Source organism: Camelus bactrianus, chromosome 6 (genome assembly GCF_048773025.1).
Source record: "Camelus bactrianus isolate YW-2024 breed Bactrian camel chromosome 6, ASM4877302v1, whole genome shotgun sequence".
Classification (NCBI taxonomy): domain Eukaryota; kingdom Metazoa; phylum Chordata; class Mammalia; order Artiodactyla; family Camelidae; genus Camelus; species Camelus bactrianus.
The window spans coordinates 69,185,307-69,199,902 of NC_133544.1; the positions used below are offsets into that span (position 1 = coordinate 69,185,307).

At 38.8% G+C, this 14,596-nt stretch overlaps 1 protein-coding gene across 12 annotated transcripts in view; it reads left to right on the forward strand.

Moving 5' to 3' along the window:
• CDIN1 (CDAN1 interacting nuclease 1) overlaps nt 1-14,596 on the forward strand; it is a 224,746-nt gene that overhangs the window by 94,696 nt on the left and 115,454 nt on the right. For all 12 annotated transcript variants that reach the window (XR_012507614.1, XR_012507613.1, XR_012507615.1 and 9 more), the window contains 3 exons: nt 699-766; nt 11,356-11,421; nt 12,025-12,130. Coding sequence is in view for 7 of the 12 variants with exons in the window: in XM_045524165.2 (XP_045380121.1) it covers nt 699-766; nt 11,356-11,421; nt 12,025-12,130 (240 nt within the window). In the remaining 5 variants the exon portion in view is untranslated. The remainder of the gene's footprint in view (nt 1-698; nt 767-11,355; nt 11,422-12,024; nt 12,131-14,596) is intronic.

Here is a 14,596-nt window from a genome sequence, read left to right on the forward strand (position 1 = left end):
TCATAATAGCACTCAGAAATGTATATGGGCATCTGTGTATATATTTCTATGCATATTGTAATATGTGAACACTCGCACACTCGGGAAAAGACATGAAACAGTTTCTGTACCCACATCCTAATCCACAGCCTTTTACTAGGATGTCTTTCCTCCAGAGGACTTATAACTCTCAGCAAGTCAGTTGTTTGGTTTCACAAGTCACAGAAGATCACCAATCATAGGCTAGAAGTGAAACAGGAGCTGCTAAATGCAGGCTCTGTGACAAGTGTGAATTCACGGAAGATTTATGGAACTCTGAGACCAGAAACTCTTTTAGGGCGAAGGGAGGTTGGTATTCTTTGCCACACTTAGTAAGTGCTTAATAAATGGTCCTAATTTGAATTGAGGGATTTTTGACATAGCATAAAGGATGTTTAAAATGAATCCCTCTCTTTTCAAAAACAGATAAAGTTCGTATCCACTTACAAATCTTTATTTGCCAAAATCCATTTAAACATTACAGGAAAAGTCCATTGAATCATTCAAATGAAGGGATGTGTATAGAAATGTCCTTCTTCTGAGATGTGGGCTAAAGGTAGGAATAGTTTCTATAATTACCTCCATTTTTCCATTTCATCTCAAAGTACAGCCCTGGTATTAGCATTTTTTCTGATGGTGTAACTCTAGCTGTGTTACCCTCCATAACTAAGACTTCCCAGTGCCATTGGTCATGAGCACGAAGTCCTGCTGAGAGACTTGCTTCTGGAGAAAAACCTGTCCTTCCTAGGTGAGTATTGCTTCCATCCTCTCCTGCTTATAGTATCTCCACAAGTGCTTAAATATATTTTTTTAAGAATCTTCCACTTGCAGTTATTATGTACTAAAGGAAGAGCAAACGATGATGGATGCTGAGCATGTTATCTTTTATTGATTTAGAACTGAGCAGGAACTCAGTTACCTAATCCCTTGTATATACAGCACATGCATAGGCTTGCAATTAATATTTTATAGCATAAGTGGCTGAAAAAATGCTTTAATATCTGTTGCAGTATTACTTTTGGTGCCATGAGATATTAACCATAATCTAGGCCTTATGAGAAAAAGAAACAAAAGAAATATTGTCTATAAGATGCTTTATATATTAAAAAGAATGGTTAGAGAAATTCATGTTAGGTATTTTTGTCTCATTATGGATTCAGGTTTACTTTTACTTGAAAATGGAATATTGAGCTTTTATTACTTTTATGCCAAACATGAATTGTCATCATAGATTTAGTATGATTTCTTTTTTAATCTCACATGTATACATCTGTTTGTGTGCCAGTGTGGAATCTTACTGCAGATTATTTCTTTCAACGTCTCTTAAGCATTAGAAATTAAGCTTCAGAAGGCATCCATGTGATACCTGGTAATGGAAACCCTAAAGTGCTCTACAATGAATTAATTCCTCTTCTCCATTGTAAAAGTGGTCATTTTTAAAGGTTCTACACAGATTGTATTATTGTACACATCTGTTTTATGTAGATACTTAAAGAGTTCGCACAGTGTATTTTTTTAGGTTAAAAAAAAATCAAACTATTGGATTACATAATTTTTGTTCCAGAATGGACAAGACTTAGCCAAGGAAAACCAAATAAATGATCTTATGTCAAGTTGAGGAGAGATGTTGAGTTCAGTTCTGCAAGAAGTCTGTTTTAAGTCTTAGTTGTCAATATTTCATTAATGAACTGGAGAATGGAGTTGAATGTGTTACAAGATTGTTGATAATTTGATAATTTGAAGATCAGAGATACCATAAATGTTCTCTGGCTAGGATTAAAGAAAGCTGATAAATCAGGAAAGTGGCCTCAGATAACTGTATTAAACTTTGGTATGTAAAAGCAGAAAGTTTTTTTATGTAAGAAGAACAACTAAAATGTTCAGCCTATGGAAAAAGGGTAAATTAGCCTTTTAAAATCTAATAAAGAATAGTGTGTGTAGTTGCTCAGAACCAGTTGGAATAGATGGCCCATGATGTGCCATGAGATATATTACAGAGCTGTGACGTTCTGATATTATTATTAAGTGTCTGATCACATTGATCACTCAATGGCCACTAAGGCATGGCCAGATCTCTTGTTTTAAGCCACCAGCTGAGCAGGCATCATATTTTCAAGTCTGGTTGGTGTTACTCTCTTGGCACCATCTGCTTATGAGCAGTCAGGCCCTTGGTGCTATTCCTTTGCTTTACCTAGCTTTTCTCTGTGTCCTTCCTGAGGACTGGAAGACCCCAACAAGGAGGAAGAGCAAAGGGCTTACTTCTGGCCTAAACTTAGTCCCAGGTCCTGGACTCCCTTGATTCTGGGAACTGAGTGTGTTAGACAGGATTGACCATGGCTGACAGAGGCAGAGCAGAAGCAGAGTCGGGGAGTCACTACCACTTGCACACAAGTTTCGAAAAGGACGTAAAATCCAAGGGTCCCATCCATTCCTCTGTGCTGTAGGACCTAGGGGTAATTGTATTACTGAAGCATACCCAAAGATGATACTTAACTGATTTTAAAAATAAATGAGTCACAGGGTGTCTCCCTGGGCTTCCTGGAACCTCAGTCCAGTTTTGAAGCATTTCCTCATCATCATACAAAGAAGTTGTTATTTTATGTACTTTAAATGTTTTACTATAGTGATGAATTAATATATGTTTATTTATGGTTAAAACATGAAAATTCAGAAGCCTTGTGTGAAGTATTGTTAGGGGGTGGGTTTTTTACCTTGTAAATACCCCTTCACAATGAATAATTAGATCTAAAGTACTGTGCCAGGTAAATTTAGATAGATTATCATTTTAAATCCCACTATGGACAAATATTAGTATGTAAATAGGCCACTAACCTGCTCTTCTGCTTTCTTGTTTGTATGTGAACACCTTGAATTTTGTTGTAGAGACCATGTAAACATATTTGTTTCACTTTGATTTTTTTTTAATAAGCAAAAGGAAAATCAATCTCTCTCTCTCTCTCTCTCTCAACTTCTGATCTGGACTAGTTTCAAAAGACAAGGACTCCTATTGTTTGTATATTAGCCTTTCTGAAAAATTATGACTTCCTGAAATTTTTTATCCCATTTAAAATTTTCCACCCATTGTGCTCTATATGTCATTTTATAAAATACATATTTTATCTGACCTCTCCAAAGAGAGGTCAGACAGAAGAGAAAAATAAAAATAAATCACCTTTATCTTAACCCTAATAATTTCTTAATTTTTTTTGATTCATAACCATGTAGTGAACAGTTGCTATGGCACAAGATTTAACCAGGCACCATTGTGAAAAAAAAAAAAAAAGAGTCCTTTTCATTGAGGATTTGGGTGTACCCATGGATTTATCCTGTCTTATAAGTTTACCCATTTTGTACTTCTCAAATATGTATATTGTATTAAGAGAAGTCAGCATCGAATAAATGACTTTAGTTTCTCCAACTGGAAAATGGATTTTATTCATAATTTATTCATTTATTCCAAAAATAATTTACTGAGTCCAGTACTATTTCAGGCACTAGACATAAGTCAGATGAAGTCCCCGCTCTCGCAGCGTTATGGTCTAGTAGGGAGACGTGTTACAAACAAATGAATACAGAGAATTTCTAGCAGTTTCTCAGAGCTCTTCTAATTCTTTTATTCATTATTCATTTGTTCTTTTCAACTAACTTTCACTGAGTGTATTCTCAGCCTGGCAGGATACACTAGTGGGGGTGGGGACGATGGTGAGTGCTTGAGCCCTCCGGCGGCTCACGGCCCCGCACAGCATGGCCGTGCCCGTCCCAGTAAGGATGCAGTTCCTTCCCTAGGGCATCTCACTTGATTGTCTCGATAATGAAAATAAACACATTCAAGGTTGTTGTTGCACTACTTCTGTGAAACTTTTGAAAGAAAGGTACATATTATACTAAAAATCAATAGGTAGCCAGTACATATGAAGAAAATGCTGCTGGCTCATGAGCTGCTTTTCCTGAAGTGGTGATGGAATTTTCCTGACCCATCTGCTCTCTCTCAGCAGCACCTTCCTGCTACCATGTGCTTCTAGGACACCTAGTTGAGCTCATCAGCTCAGCTGTCTTACCTCGAAGCTAACCGCTCTTTCTTGCGTTGGTGCAACAGATACCTGTTAAGTACTTGCTATGGGAAGGCACCATTAGGGATTAAAAAAGTAAAACTTGAGCCATACATGAAGGCTTCTAGGAAAATTTCAGATTAAGTACATGTCCGTTCTCTCCCAGAATGGTTAATTTAGAATTAACATTTTATTGATCAACATTTACAGTCTCAGAAGGCATGCAGAACCTGCTGTCCAGTTTTAGCCTTGGAAGCACAAAGAACCCTTCTGAAACTTTAAATTGACCAATCTGCATTGTGACCATCCTTATCCCCTCTGCTAAGGGTTTGCCCCATTTCTACTATCAGTGAAATAGAAAGTGTATTTCATCTACTGATGGAGATGTTTCAATTTGTATCTCAAGTAATTAATGAGACCATGTTTTATTATATCCTCTTTTTTTCTTTTGAGGGGTTCAGGGGAGAGATTTGGACAAAAGACAAGGGAGGAAAGGAAACTAGCACCAGGGAGAAGATGACGAGACTGTTTGCATTGTTAGGGAAAACATGAAAGCTCATACCAGAGACTGAAGATAAACCAGCCGTGGGTTGGCATACCTCCAGGTCAGAGGGACTTTCATTAGTGACTTCCACCGCCACTGTCTGGTGCAAATTCTTACTAAGTTTGGCTTAATAAGAATGGCTCTGGATATATTTTATTCTTTCTAGTGAATGATGCCCTGTTAGTGGAAGCTGACAATTATGTTGAGTGACACCTGAGAGACATCTGCTTTATCCCTGCCTCGCCCTGCCCTGTTTGGTCTTGCCCTGTGACACACACCAGCTTATTTTGCATGGGTGCTTTTCTAGCATTCATGTATTACTCTGTGCAATGCCAGGAGGGGATCATCTGTAAAGCCCAGATAGGCTTAGTGGAGGATGTCCCTTGCTATAAGAAGTCAGGATCTCTGTTTCTAAGAGTTTATCTCCTGCTGTTTAATTCCCCCACCTGAAGCAGCAGTGCTCTGGGGAAATGATTATGATGTGACACACTGGGATTATGGCTTCAGGTGAAGAAGAGGCAGTGAGAACAGATGAGACTTAGGATGCTAAGACAGTGTGTACATGCAGATGTTAGCAGCCAAGAACAATAGACTGGAAAGAAAACATGGTTACACAGGCTAAAGGGAACTGAGGTGGTCGGGTATTTCACAAGGCAGCAACTGTTTAGATTCCTAAGTAAAGGTTTAAAATAAGATGTAGTTTTCAGGGTAACAGGAGCATTATATTGGGGCAGAATTTGGGTCCTGTTCTCCCCTTCCAGGAGAGACTGTCAGTGTGAGGGACCATCTTTCCTTACCTCCCTAACTGAGTATACTTGTGTATGCTTCCCCGGGACCAAGAGAAGAGACTCACAGACATGTGTATGCGGCTGAAAGGCAGGTTCTCTGAAACTTTGGAGACAGGTTGCTTGTCTATGGTAGTCTTCCTGCTTCAGGCCCACAACCCTTCCCTCACTGTTGCTCTGGTTAGACAACTCACCTCAGCCAATATCTGCTTCCCTGGCCACTGATGATAAGCTGGAACGTCCTTGGTTGTAAGTGACAGAAATCCAGTCCAACTAGATTATACATGCACACACGAAAGGAGAATTTATTGGTTCAGAGATACACCTGTGAAGTCCAAAAGGAGAAGGTTGCTTCTGGTGCATCTAGAATCCAGAAGACAAAGTCATCAGTATCTCCTCTTTTTTCCCTTTTGTGTTCCTTTTCCTATGTTGGCGTCATTCTCAGGCAACAGAGGAGATCCCTGGCAGTTGCTGATTTGTTTACTCTTTAGAGTTTGACATCCCAGGGAAAAGTGGTGCTTCTCTTTCACCCCACCATGAATCTCGGAAAGGACTCTGATCAGCTGGTCTGGGTCACGTGTCCACTCCCGTGGCCAGTGGTTGGCGGTCACATTACTGACTGCCCACCACAGTCACATGGGAGTGCCAGTCAGGGCAGGGTACAGAACAGAACAAATGAGATAGCCCACCTCTCAGGAAACGGGCTGCAAGTTCAGATTTTGCTCCCCATAACCAAAAGGCATTGGGGGGTGAAATCTACTACTGTCCTTGTTGGATTGGCTCCTTTGGTCCTGCATGTATATCAGTGTGGAGGGGTCCTTTTTACATCTCAGAACTGTTGATATGCCTCCCTCCATCAAGACTGGCTCAGAGACAAAAGGGTCTGACGTGTGACTGGGGCAGACAAAGGCTAACACTCAGCCATTCCTCAGAATTTGGGGTTAGAAAGGGCTCTGTGGACATTCAGGCCCCTTGTTCTGTTTAGTGGAAACTGGCCCCAGGCTTTGCATCACAGGTGTGGCCCTATCTCCCTCCCCGCCCCAACATCTTGCCCTGAGTTCTTTTTACTCTACCATGCTGATTTGTCCCTTCTTTTGTGACATTAAACCAAAAGAACCTAGAGTGACGCCGTGTAAAATACGGAATGCTTTCCTTGTTGATGTTCACGTGCGGTCCCCACAGCCGCCAGTCATCAAGGACCAGCCTGCCCCTCCTAACTTTGTGCCGTCCCGGCCGGTGACCTCCCATTTGTTTCCTGTCTTTAGGGCACTTCAGTTTTCACTGGTATTGTCCCCTAAAGACACAAGGAAAGGACAAGGTCAGAGCAGTCAGTTGTATTCCATATTAGTGGCTTTGATAAGAGGCTTTAGGGGAAGAGGTTGAAACTAATGGCTGTAATGAAATTTTCAGGTTCTCTAAAGATTTCGTTCATCTATGCTGTCGGTCTCCCCATTAAATGCATATCTGTCCTGCGTACCTTTGCACATGGTTTACATAGCATAGTAGCATCTATTACTGAAACCCCAGTAACTTCCTAAATTGGGTCGAAAAGGCTGTGAAACTAACTGTTATAGAATATAAAAATATGGGATGCAAAGGTCATACATAGCTCCAAGTATTGAATGAGACAGCGTTTGGGGAAAAAAAATAGCACACAAAAAAACCAAAATGTTAGAGTAGAAAAGATTCACTGTAGTTTTCACTTGCGTTGATGGGTATTTTTTGCCCTTCCCCAACTTAGTAACAAGGGAACAGGTGTTAAAAAGATTCTTTTTGTCATACAAGATATTTTAACCTAGCATTTTAGAAACCTTTTGACAAACTCAAAGATAAAAGGCCATGTCAGAATGTTACTTTTCTTTTCATTTTCAGATGTTATGAACTGGAATTTTGCATAATTTTTCTAAGAATAACTGTACGTCTTAAATTTAAAGGCTTTGAAGAAAACAAACAAAAGAAAACCTCAAACTTTTTCTTGGTAGTCCTTTTGCCCTCCTATGAGTCTGAAGTATGTATTAACTAGTTTCAGATGTGTTTTGTTCTCTGACTCAAAATCAGCCCTTTATTTTAAATAGAGAAATTGTGTAATTAGTACTTAATTGCTTTGGGTATTTTGGGCGTTTAGAGGAGAGAGTAATTAAAAGGCCAGAGAAATTAAACTTTCGCTGTGTTCTTTACATATGCATGACTGCTTTTTTAAAATGTCCTCTAAGGCAGGCCTAACAACTTAAAAATAAATGAAGACCTGGCTTGTTTTTAAAAATTTGACATCAGTTTTATCTGTGGATGCAGTTTCATTGGTTTTTTAATTCTGTTGGAGAGAGGATCGTTGAAATGTTAGAAATCAAGAGATTATCTCGTTCATCTCCTCTTCAGACAAGCGTCAACTAAGTAATGTGCCGCAGAGAGCCATCTCCTCTCCTGTGTTCCAGATCTTCTAGGAGGAAACCGAGAATTTTTTTCTCTACTTCATAAGTATTACAAGAACAAACTTAAATATTTGCCACAATTAAGAGTGGGACAAGCGAGAGCTTGGTTGAGGTGGGCTCTTGCCTGTATCTAGCTGTCTGAGAGGTCCAGGTGTTGGCAGTCACTTAGCTTCTCTAGGCCCCTTTGATCATGTCTAACCTGGAATGTTGAAAGACTTTACAAACTCAGAAATGCGGTGTTTCATGAGGCACACATTATCCTACATTTGGTGGATCTGGAAGCTAACAAGTCTGCTTTTGAGTGAGAATATTCTTATATTAGTTTTGATAATGAACATTTGAACTATGACATTAACAAGTTTAGTTAGGAAATACATTGGGTGTTTTTAATATACCTTAAATCAGAAGAGCCCTGTTGTATTTGCTGTATTCACTAGGTATTCAGGGTTTAGAGATTGATTTCACATTGATCCCTAGCAATTTAGGGCAGTTATACTTAAAATGCTGTTATAAAACATTGCTGTTACCCTCCCCCCACCCTTTTCTAACTAGTGTTATTCTTTGTATTTTCTTAATCCTGATCATTTTTTCTTGAAGAAGACAGTAAGTTACTTTAACATCCAGTTTTCTACTTAAGAAGATCAAAGAATCATACGTAACCAAATAAGAACCTGGATGAAATTTATGATTCTTAAGGAAAATATAAATTGCAAAACTGACTGCAGAAGAGATGAAAATCTAAACAGATCAGTAGACAAAAAAGAAATAGGAGAGGTCACCGAAGAGCTATCCACTGTAGTAGCACCAGACCTAGAGTGCTTATTGTGGGGAATTCTGCCCAAACTTTAAGGGATGGATAAATCCAATGTTATTTTAAAAACTACAGATCAAAGAAAAAACGCAAGGAAAACTTCCCATGAATAGTCCCTTCTTTGCTGACCAAGATGCACCTCAGAGCAGTGGCTACAGGCCCGGTTTGTGGGAGACAGGCCCCTGCACGGTAGGACCGGGGAGTGGACAAAGAGTGAGACAGAAGGGAAGTAGTGGGGGCTGACCGCTGAGCCATGACCTCCATATCCTCGAGTTGGAACCCTGACCCGCCAAACGGTCAAACTATATTTTAAATCCATACCCAGCATTTTGGATAATGAATCTTTCAAGGTCTGGGAGCCAGGGAAGGAGCATAAAGCAGAGGCCAGGAAATCAGACCAGATGGATGGGGCTGACCTTAAAAATCTCCCAGTAGGATGATCTGTGTTAGAAACGTCTCCTGGGGCCTCACCCAGGAGAGCAAGGCCACCTGTTCATAAACACTACTTCCTATACCTGGACTGTCTTTTTCTCTGAACTTTGCCAAGTTGTTCCCTCCCCCTTTCTTGGGAAATCTCAGTTGAAAGAAATAGTGTGAAGGTTGAAACAAGGGAGGGTAAGGCAGTAAGAGTTTAGTAACTAAAGGACAGAGAAGATACCCAGTACGTAATAACATTACTATTCCAGATGTGTGGAATAACCTTTTTACTTAAAAAAAAAAAAAAGAAGTCACTGGTGGTGACACAGACTTCTAGAAGTTATCCTTGGGTACAGTTACTATTGGATCAACTTCATACTGAGAGGGGGAGGTAAGAGGGTGGGGAGAAAACCTATGACCACCTTGTTGCGCTCTGAGGTTCTCCACAGAAGGATGGAGGGATTCCCTAGCCTCACCTGATGTTTGTGTTCAGTTTGGTGGTTTAGGGTTTTTTTAAATTAATTTTCACATTAAGTTAGTCATGACATTTAAGTTGAGTTGCAAGTATTGTGTTAGTAACTTTAGGACAGTGAACAGGAGGGCAGCACCTCCTTTTTAAGGGATTTTAGTGTGCACATTTGGATTGCTTGGTGACCTTTGAAATTTTGTTTTGAGCTGCTGTCAGAAACATAATCATTTTTCTTTCTGAAACAGATTTTAACATCTGCAAAGGTTGATCAAGCTAGGGTAGTTTTAATAAAATATTAATCTCTCTTTTTTAATGTCAACCCAGCTTTTAAAACTGTTCATCAGCCACCTGAAACATCAGCTCAAGGCACTGGGGTTGATTTAATAAATGCCTTTTCCATTAAACATTCTTGTAGCCGGAATGCATTTAGAGGATAGAAGTTTTTTTCAGTCCTATTCATCTGCGGTCCGATTTTCCAAATTCTCTTGTTTTTAAAGTAAGATTACTTTAAATTTGTAGTTTCTTATCTCAGCAGTTAACTTACCATTTTTTATATTTTTATTTTTGTTCTGAATTCTAGCCTCATCAGTCCTTTAAAATTTGGATGGTAAAAGGATATCATCTCTGACCAAATTTAACTTCAATATCTAGTAAATATGTGTCTTGTCATTAAAAGGTTATTTACGTTTAAAATGCTGACCTTTCAAGATGCACACAAGAGTGTTCTAAAACAGAGTTTCTGAACATTGGCCATGAAACCACTGTCTTGGCCTGACAAATGGATTGGAAATAAGCTACCCAACACGGGGAATGGGCCATTAATTTTAATCAAAGGTGATGCAGGAAGGCGAATGGGATGCATGACAATGTCAACAGCCCAGTAGGTGTTAAGAGACCACACAGCCTTCCTTGTTACTTGGTTGGGCCATTAGTTGAGGTTGGGTGAAGACAGAGAGCCATGTCTGGAATTGAATGACCAGGTCACTCCAAAATCTCACGGAGAACTGCTCGTTTCAGAATCACATTGTAATGCCATTAGAAGTCAAGGACAGCATTCAGAAAATATTGAAGGATTTTTTTTTTTTTAAACCAAGCACCTAGCTAGGTTTTTTCCAACTTTGTCAAGCTCTCTGTTTTCCTGCCTCCTTTCCTCCTGGATGGATCATTGATATTTACAGAGGATCAAGAAATCAAACAGACTTAGAAAAAAAAAATCTCAAAGCCTGTTTGCTTTTCAGAATTACATATTGTTAGTAGTAAAACTCTGGTAAATGCCAGAAACAATAGCAAACTAGAGGCGTTAAGGAGGGTTAACTAATTCTCTATGGGGATCTCATTGTCCTTGTCCCTTCCTTGTGCTCCTGTGCATAAGAATAGTTTTACTAACTGCAACTTTACTTTGTTAATTGCTTCAATGAAGGCATTTGTTTTATAATTGTAAAGGCCAGTGCGCTTATGCCTAACTGTAAATTGTCAATCTTGGCTTGATAACATTAGTGGTATTCATGGTGGTGGAAGCCTTTTCTTTTAATCAGGAAGTGTATTTCGTTATTTTGAGTAGTTTCAATTATAAAAAGGTAGCATCTGACAGCTTGAATTATTGATGTTTATAATAAAGACATAAAAATGCAGAAGGGACAAAAAGGCATTTTTATATCTATGCTTCCGGTTTGTTAAGAAAGTTCATTTATTCTGACACAGCACTGCATACATAAGAATGATATGTATGACTACATTAGTAAGTTTTACACATTTTTAAGGAAGAAAAGCTATTATATTGCTGTCTTGTTAATGGACTACTGTTATAAGTAATAGTATTTATTCCTCCTGTAGATGAAGACCAGCTCCGTGCGAAGGGTTATGACAAAACGCCAGACTTTATTTTACAAGTACCAGTTGGTAAGTTCTTAAACTCTGCTATACATTTGTTTATAGAGAAAAGAGATTTTTTTCCCATCACTTTTCAAATCTTTGTTAATTTTAGCAAGTGTTACCAGAGAATCTAGGTTAGGTTTATAACTTTGTTACACGTAAATGTGTGAAATAATTGGAAAAGATGATTTTAAAATAGCAAATATAGGTTCAGAAGAAATCTATGCCTTGAAAACTTTTACTTAGATTTAAGAAATAAACATGTCTTCTAAAGACATTCTGACTTTCATTCTCAAGTCATTTCTCTAAGTATTGAGTTTTTAAAACAGGGTTCTGTAGAAAAGCCAGCCTCACCTTGGTTTGCTTTCACATTACTTGTCAACTTATACAGGCAGTCTCAGAATAGGAGAGGGACTTTTGAAGATGATGAAAATAAAAGGGATGCGGTTGTAGCATAGAGGTTTCTTGGAACGAACATGTACAGGGTGTTGTCTTATAATTATATCCGTAGATGACAGCGAGGGTGAAGTCTCTGCTCGTTAATGTGAAGCATAGAGAGACCTGGACAGAGTTGAGAGTTTTCAATCTTCCTTTCCCTTTGCTCTGTGTTAGTAATGCTTTGTCCCTTAGCTGTAGAAGGGCACATAATTCACTGGATTGAAAGCAAAGCCTCATTTGGTGATGAATGTAGCCACCACGCCTACCTGCATGACCAGTTCTGGAGCTACTGGAATAGGTAAGGCCCCATTATTTTTCTCTTAAGATAAACGATACTCAGATGCAATCTCATTAGAAGAAATATTTTGTTTAGCTGGTAAAAATGCGAGTAGCCTTTGTTTCTAGTAAATACAGAGACTTGATTAATGTTTTCATTTCAGATCATTTAAACTTCTTTGCTTTCATCGTGTTGCTTCATTTTTTTAAACTAGAAATCTCTGCATCCAGTCAAAATTAGTTTGTACTCCGTTTTCCATTTTACAGTGATGATATTGGTGTCACTTAAGATATGAAAAACAGGCGGTGGTTCGTATTATGATATCGACATTGACTTTTATCCTCTTGATGTGAAAGTTACGCTTACTGTCAGATCTTTAAAAATATTTTATCCTCAGTTCTCTAAGGAAAGTTTCCAAACAATATGAAAGATCAAAATGAATTACCTTTCAGTGGTAACAAACAGTTTACCTACCAGTTTCAATCAACATTCCCAAAGGCATGGGGGAAAAGAAGAATCACACAGCCAAAGCATGGAGATCTTAGTGGTTAAGAAGAGGATGGTGTTTGTTGGAGGAGAGGAGAGGGTGCTATATTACTGAGTACCCACCATGTGTCTGTATCTGGGCTTGCAGATTATCCCAGGTAATACTAACAAGGAAGTTACTTTTATCCCCATTTTACAGATAACTAAACTGATACTCAGAAAAAATAATATGCCATACACTAGTCATTGCACATTTGTCTTTCTCACTCCCAAACCCGTGCTGTTTTCAGCACAATTCTTTCTTCATTTACAGAACAACTGTTAAAACTTGGCTTTTTCTATTGTTGGAGTCCCAAGCTTTCACATCAGATATTTTTTTACTCCTTAGATCAGAAGGTTGGTCAGGAGGTAACCTTCCTAGATTAACTTTTGTCCCTCGGTCAGTGGCCAACTCTAAGAATACAATAAGATGACATTGGTCCAGATCATTAAGGAAAGAGAGTGTAGCATCTGTAGACAATAGTCTTACCCTGGGAATAAAACAGTGACAGACTACAGAATTTAGCATTCTATGGTTACTCAGCTTTACAAAAGGCCCGTGGACCTCGCCCGCCCGTAGCAGCTGTGCTAAACTAAGCCCACTTTTTGCCATGGTAACAATGATCATGACAAAATGCTGAATGTAATGGCTTTCTTGATTTTCTTGTGTAATTGTGCGTAGCATCCGAGCTTTACTTTACAGGGATGGAGGAGGAAAGTGCAAAATGTTTTAGAAATCAATGCTGCTTCAGCGTTTCCTGTCTTTTATTCAGCCATTATTCAAATTAGCAGTAATGCAGCGAATTGAATTTCAGATTTTTAGCAATTTTATGATGAGTTTGAAATAGTAAAGAAAGCATCATTTTTGATAGTATAGGGAAAGCAGTGACAAGAAAATCAAATTGTGTAAGTTTAGATTGCTTAAGGGATTTTTTTTTAAAAACCTGATAATCATTATGTTTTGAGACCGTCTCCCCACTTTGGCACTGGTCAAGTCTTCCATGAGAAACAATTACAAATTGAATTCCAAAGAGCAGAGCTTCCTTAAACATTCCAAAGGCGTCCCTTCATTCTAGAACACATCAGCTGTTGTTTGAGTGTCTACTGTGTGCTTCTCCCTCAGTGTTTTAGAGGCTGATTAAATAATCCAGTCACCTGTATGCGCGACCTATGGATTATTGACGTGACTGGAGAGGGCTCTGAGCAATGGATAATTTAATAGCTTCATTTGGATTGGATTTTGGATCATTTTGTTGCATGCTGCTTCTTAGATCCTAATGATGTCTTGTTTACACTGCTGTTGACTTGCTTTTCCTAAATACATTCTTTGAATATATACCAGCTAAGTGGGCATAATTCACTTAGGGCGTGTTGTGTGGTAGGAGGGAGCCAGCCTTGGTTTTGAATGTTCCAGATCATTCAAGGAGGAAATGCTCAACACAAAAGTCACTAGTTCACCAAGTGTCCTCAGAGAGGCCAAGGAGTGCAGGTCATGCTGACATTCAAAATGGAACACAGAGGCATTTACTTGGATGTGGAATTTTGGTTGTAATAATGATACAAAATTCTCAGTGATGGTGCATTTTGACAGAAGGAGGACTTAGCCCATTTATGAAAGTTTGGGTCCCTACTCTTTTCATATTTTGCCTCAACACAACTCCCTCTCAAAAAAAGAAAAAAAATCTTATTAGCAGTTGCTAAGATTTTTCAGAGTTAGAGGAAATTGTCTCTCCCAACTGTAGGTAGCCTTTCAAGGAGGCTGTTGGTTGGCATTTGGGCTAATTACTTTATTTGTGTGATAATCCTTCAGTCAACATAAAAACTTATCTAATGTCACCCTGTGTTTGTTTTCTTCCAGTTTTATTGAGATAGAATTACCATACAGGGCTGTGTAAGTTTAAGGCTGTGTACAGCATAGTGATTTGACTTACATGCATCATGAAATGATTATCATGATTGTCA